Source organism: Schistocerca serialis, chromosome 9 (genome assembly GCF_023864345.2).
Source record: "Schistocerca serialis cubense isolate TAMUIC-IGC-003099 chromosome 9, iqSchSeri2.2, whole genome shotgun sequence".
Lineage (NCBI taxonomy): Eukaryota > Metazoa > Arthropoda > Insecta > Orthoptera > Acrididae > Schistocerca > Schistocerca serialis.
Genome location: NC_064646.1, coordinates 380,781,867 through 380,787,866, shown reverse-complemented (window position 1 = coordinate 380,787,866; position 6,000 = coordinate 380,781,867). Strand labels below are relative to the sequence as shown.

General features: G+C 38.5%; 1 protein-coding gene across 2 annotated transcripts in view; it reads left to right on the top strand.

Annotated features, from left to right (window-relative positions):
- The first annotated feature begins 578 nt into the window (after positions 1 to 578).
- The window catches only part of LOC126419006 (histone chaperone ASF1), a 46,420-nt gene continuing 40,998 nt past the window's right edge, over positions 579 to 6,000 (top strand). The window contains exons 1-3 of one of the 2 annotated variants that reach the window (XM_050086059.1): positions 579 to 619; positions 1,605 to 1,699; positions 3,099 to 3,284. In XM_050086059.1, coding sequence (XP_049942016.1) covers positions 3,120 to 3,284 — 165 coding nt within the window. In that variant the 5' untranslated portion in view covers positions 579 to 619; positions 1,605 to 1,699; positions 3,099 to 3,119. Of the gene's footprint in view, positions 620 to 1,604; positions 1,700 to 1,767; positions 1,916 to 3,098; positions 3,285 to 6,000 lie in introns of those variants that run through there. The other variant, XM_050086058.1, reaches the window with a different exon arrangement.

The window sequence follows — 6,000 nt, the reverse complement described above, 5'->3', positions numbered from 1 at the left end:
TTTTGTTGATTTGAAATTAACATAGTAGTTCATATAGATACATTGTTAATGTTGCTAATTCAGTTTAGATTAGATTTACTTTCATTCAAATTGATCCGTAGTGAGGAGGTCCTCCAGGAGTGGAACATGTCAGAAAAACAACAATACATGACAAATATATAATCTTGGGCCTATATTCACGAATCAAGAAGAAAATAATTTACATCTTAGTGTATTATTATTTCAGCAGCGCGATTCTTTCCATGAGCTTGTGATAATTTTTAAGTGATCCTGAGTAATTGATAAAGAGACTAAAATAGGCAATTAATAAATGCAGGCCTCTAGAATGAATTAGTCACCACCATTTAGCTCTTGAAATGAGTGATTCAAACTTCGCACCAAAGACATCTCTAACTGTATTCGAGCGATATATGTTTTATTTATATAAAATATTTTTTTAACAATTTCAGCGGCTAATTATAATTATAGTATCAAAGATCCATATCGGTATAAATATTGTAGTCATCCTTGATCACTGAGGTGGGGGGTGTGAATATATGTGTTCAAGTTTTTCGCGCTGCGGCAGTTTCCCGCGTTCTTGCAGGGGTCGTGTGGACGGAAGTTGCTGAACTTTGAACAGGCAAGAGTAATACCGTGTTAAACATTTAGTGTGTAATGTTGTCTTCCAACGTTGCTTAAGCAATCTCCTTACGTTCAGTATGCCTTATGTATTAGTATCTACACAGATACGATTGGTAAGAGTATTTACTGCGTTTGAAGTCTGTGCATGTTGGAAATAGTGAGAGTATAATGAAGACACCGAAGTTTCGTATATCGTGACGGTTATTATGTTTTCAAAATATGAGCGCCGTTGCATTGCAAAAGAACTGTTTGTGGGAAGCGAAAACTCGTTATTTTCAGCTCCACTTCCACTGCGCTTATTGATAGAACCCAGTTTCATTTACGAATCAATTACTCCGGAATTGTTCACAATTATCGTTTAGACAGGATTTGCGGAAACAGTAGTATTGTTTTGGACATTGCCATGTTATTTGAGAGCATATCTACTGTGAAATTAAATGTTAGGTGCACGGTTTGTCACAAGATTTAAGCGGTAATAAAGTTACGAACTCCTTTGCAGTTTGCGCAGGGAAGTATTACTGGAATGTAACTCTAAATTAGTCCAGCACTTTGCTTGAAATATATATAAGTAAACAGCAGTTTTGTATGTATTTAACACTGCCAGTTTCTCTGCCATTTATTCTTTTTGTGTCTTCTTGTGAGAAAGAGACAAAGATGTCTTATCACTTAAATGATTGTATGTTGCCTTGTTATTTGTGACATTTCCCCATTTGATGTGTGGCTTCCTATTTCTTTAAGTAACTTGTAAAACTATGCTGTTCTGTTGTAAACAGTACATTTTTTATTCTGTGCACACTATGCCTATGTTTTTAAGCATTGTGCATACCTATTTGCTTAGAAATTTTCCAACCGTTGTGTATATTGTCATTGCTTCAGCCAGTTTCTCCTGTCGTTACACGCCGGAGTGTTGCTGCGGAAAAGCATGCTGTATATAATGAATGAGCCGTGGCATGACTAATCTTGTTGTTATTTTCTTTATATAGGAAAGAGGCCCAACGATTGTCGGTGATGAGAATTCTGATCCGGAGTTAATGCTTAAACTTGGTGCTGTTAAAAAAGTTGATCCTGGGAATAACTTGTAAGTCCTGAATTGTTTATCTGGCAACTTTTATGGTTGATAACCATTTACTGTTTATGTCTATGAAGTTCTTTTTTAGCTATGTTTACGTCTGTGACAAAGTGCCACGTGAGGTCCTAGATTCTCTGGAGGAACTGGGATATCATCTTGTAGGGACAGGTGGTGTAGGACAAACATACGTGTGGACAATGCACAAACCTGCTGGCATTTGAAAAGGTATTACATTGTTTCATAAAAGGGATAATTGGTGTTGTAAGTAGTTTAAACTCCTTGTTTTATAATTTATTAGTAGGCTGTTGGTGAACTGTTAATGCCCTTTTAATACATTTTAATTTTGAATTTTACTACCAATGCACTGCTCAGATATGTACCATTTTATGCTCATGTGCTATAAAGATCCCACTAGAACCTGTAATTGTTGGGTGCATGTGTGTAATTGGGTTTCTTATTAAGGCTCTATCCATAATAGCAGGAAGTTTTTATTGTAATATGTTGTCATTTGCTTCACAATAGTATCTAATGATGAGTTACATATGTAGTGAAGTGCTGTTGGCTGTTAATACTCAAAGGTTTTAGTAAATTTTTAAAAGGTGTGTTTGACAGAAACATACTATATAAGTAGTAGTGGGAATAACTTGTTAGGAAAGATGATGGGAAGATTGCATTCATTTTTTGCAACTTGACCTAAATGACCTATTTGTGTCTAGAATTTTTGGCACATGTGTAACACCATATCTTTCAAAGAAATACTTGAAATTTCAGAAAACCAATTTCATAGTGTGATGGACTTACATATTTTGTCAAAAAAATTAATTTCAAAGCTTGCATTTTAAAACAGCATCTCAGATAGTACCTTCAGAAGAGGAGCATTGGTTCAGCACTCAATGGATTATGTGAAGATAACGGAATGAAATTATGTTGAAAATACGTTATTTATTGAATTTAATAAAAAAAAAAGTCTGCTGTATTGGCTTGTAAATTTATTGTTCAAGCAACTGCTGTTCTTTCCTTCTTAAGACTGTTTTATGCAGTGAATCTTATTTTTGTACTTTTTAGTATTCCACATGCGTTCTGCTTACTTAGGTGCCAGTTAGTGTTAGTTGCCAGACCTACTCAATTTTCATACCACATACAAAAATCTCAACCCAGCCTAAAGATCAAAATTTGCTATGCCATGCAGTAGCTGGCCAGAAACATTTTCCTGTGATGCGGACTGATACTTCACAAATAACATGTTGGAAATATCAACCACCCGTTAGTAGTTTGAAACATTGTTGAAGAGTGTGTGTGTGTGTGTGTGTGTGTGTGTGTGTGTGTGTGTGTGTGTGTGTGTTTTATGAGAATGTAAATTGTTCTTTAATTGTACAAGTGCTCAGGAAACTTTTTTTATTCTTTACAGGAACATTGGTGCATTTAAAACATGGCTAAAGTCCAGGTGATGAATGTTGTTGTACTCGACAATCCGTCAGCTTTCTTGAATCCATTTCAGTTTGAAATAACATTTGAGTGTGTAGAAGATCTCCAGGAAGATCTCGAATGGAAAATAATTTATGTTGGTTCTGCAGAAAGTGAAGCATTTGATCAGGTAAGCAGAAGTGCTTTAAGCTCAGTATATTACAGGGCAAAACTAGCATACCACTACTGACAGAAATGTAAGTATCAACGAATGGTGTGAAATACAAAAAATATTAAAATTAACAAGAATATTCTGGGCTAAGTTGACTTCCAGTGAGATGGGGGAAAATTGAAACCTAACAAATGTGTTAAGTGCTATACTTCCACAAATGTCATTGGTTTTGAAAACACTGTACATTAATTATTTAGTACTGAAAATATAAGCAGGTTAGCATTTATAGTTAATTCAGGTAGTGTAATAATGTGAAAACATGCCGCTGCTTATGTTCATTGAACTTGCTGATATATTTCTTGACCATTTTTCCCCACTTGCCATCAGTGTGGCCTTCGGAATATATAGCAATAACTACAGCAACTTCCTGGTACTGACTTAATTTTCCATTTCCTGTAAAGTTGATAATTTGATAAAACAGCATTACATTGCCTTACCAAATAAAGGAAATGTGCTGCTCATACAAAGTTTGTTTGTAGTGTGACAATATTTAAGTTTAGAATTGGGGCATTGTTTCGTGGAGTAAGTCGCAGCCTTCACCATTGTGGTATGGGAGCATAAGAAACTAACGGTAGGTAATAAATGACCAACTGAGAGCTATTGGCAGACATGTTTTGTAGCAGTGAGTTGTAATAGTGCCAAATCCTGGTAGTAATATTACCATAGAGTAGTTCTGATCTTAAGATTTTTGCGATTTTAGTACAACAATAAAACTAATTTTAAGGACACTCTACATGAGTAACTGTAGCTGAACTACTCAACACACAATTTTGTCTTCACCAGTATCTTGTACTAATTACTGCCAACCTAGCCTTTGCTACAGACAGATCTGTCATCACAACCTCCATTCCAAAAGGGGAACATGTGATGGTTTTGTCAGAGTAATTTAAGGCAGCTTTGCAAGACTAAATGCAACTCGAAACAAGTTATAGTTGTCAAAGATTTCAATATTGGTGTGCAAATTACATTGCCTTTATGCCTGCTTTTGTTGCATGTTCATAACCATCTTTCCATTGCCTATGTATAGATAATCTATCAGTATTATGAAAAGGATATTGCTACTTACCATATATCGGAGATGCTGAGTCACAGATAGGCACAAGAATAAGCCAAACTGGCTTCAGCTGCCAGAGACTGTGGTTTTGTGTGATTATGCAAGTGTCATAATATTGTTACATTCCGCCCTGGATTTTCCATTGTTTCATAGATAATCTATGTATTTTAACAGATGAATGCCCTGTCTAGCATTGCCACTATTCAAAATTTACACTGTGACTATATATCACTCATCTTTATATAATTTCAATCCTGCCCCTCCGCTCCTAGGGCTCACAGTTCTTTAGTGCATGGTGCACACATGTCCTGGAACTATTGCAGCCCTTTCTTCCTGGACTGAATTTTCTACCCAGTGCCACTCCCTGTCCTCATTGCTTCTCCTCTCTTGGTGTTACACTGACCTGACTATCCAACAAGTCTCTTGTATTCCTTCTGGTTTTTGTTCCCTTGCCATTTCTTTTCAGTCCTACCTTTTTGGCATTTTTGGTCCCCCTTTAGGGTTTGACCTCCACTTCCCAATTTTCTCTTTATAATGTGAGCCATTTGGGGAAGAAATCTCTCCCTAACATCTACGGTGTGGATACCTCTCCTCTCCTTCCATCTTCCTTCCCTGCTGTAGCCCCTCTGTCCCATTTGGTCACCAGCAAGTTTAGCCAATCCTAGTGGTGGGGCTATTAAGTACCCATCTGGCCAAGCTCGCTGACAGCACAGGGACTACACTTCTGATACCTGAGCTGTTGCCTCCTCTTGTATGCCTAGGAATAATTGCTTGTCATTCTGGGACATCAGGACTCCTGGCAACAATCACTGTGCCAGATGGCTCTTGCTGTGGCTGGATGGCACCTGTGGGGAGAGCCTCTGATCAGAGTGGATGGTATCATAGCAAATGGTATTTGTAAGAAATGTATTGAGCTCCAAACAGCTTGTCATTCGCCTACAGCTGTCTATGCAATTGGTAATGGCTCTTGCAGTGCTGCTTCTTATGATTCTGTGGCCTTCCCTTCCCTGGGTACACCCTGGGAGGAGGGCCAGGCTCAATTGGCTTGCAGTGAAATACTTTCCCTGCAACTTGGTCTGCACTAGGACTTTCAGATGAATTAAAATACAATTGCATAATTACAGAAGACTATAATGTGTTGTTTAACAATGGAAACTCCATTCGTATTCTGTATCAATCTAGGAAAAGACAGATGTCTACTTAAAGATGAATAGTTGCAGACAGGCCCAATTAAGACAAATACAGCTTTTGGCCTCATCTTTAGTACTCCCCCCCCCCCCCCCCCCTCTCTCTCTCTCTCTCTCTCTCTCTCTCACTCACTCACTCACACACACACACACACACACACACACACACACACACTCTACCAACCCCCCAGGGCATCCACAACTCTTTCGTGGATATGTGCGTAGCGAGCACAGGACCCCGAGCTAATGTGGCCCTCCTTCCTTTCCAGGCTGCATACCTTCCTTTTCCGCATCCTTCCCTATCCCCCATCTTTGCCCACCCCTCCCCTCACCTATGGCTCTTTCCTTCCCCCCCCCCCCCCCCCCCCCCTCCCCTCTGGGAGTATGTTTTGTGCCTACGTCCGGAGATGGACGCTCGAAAATGTAACACATT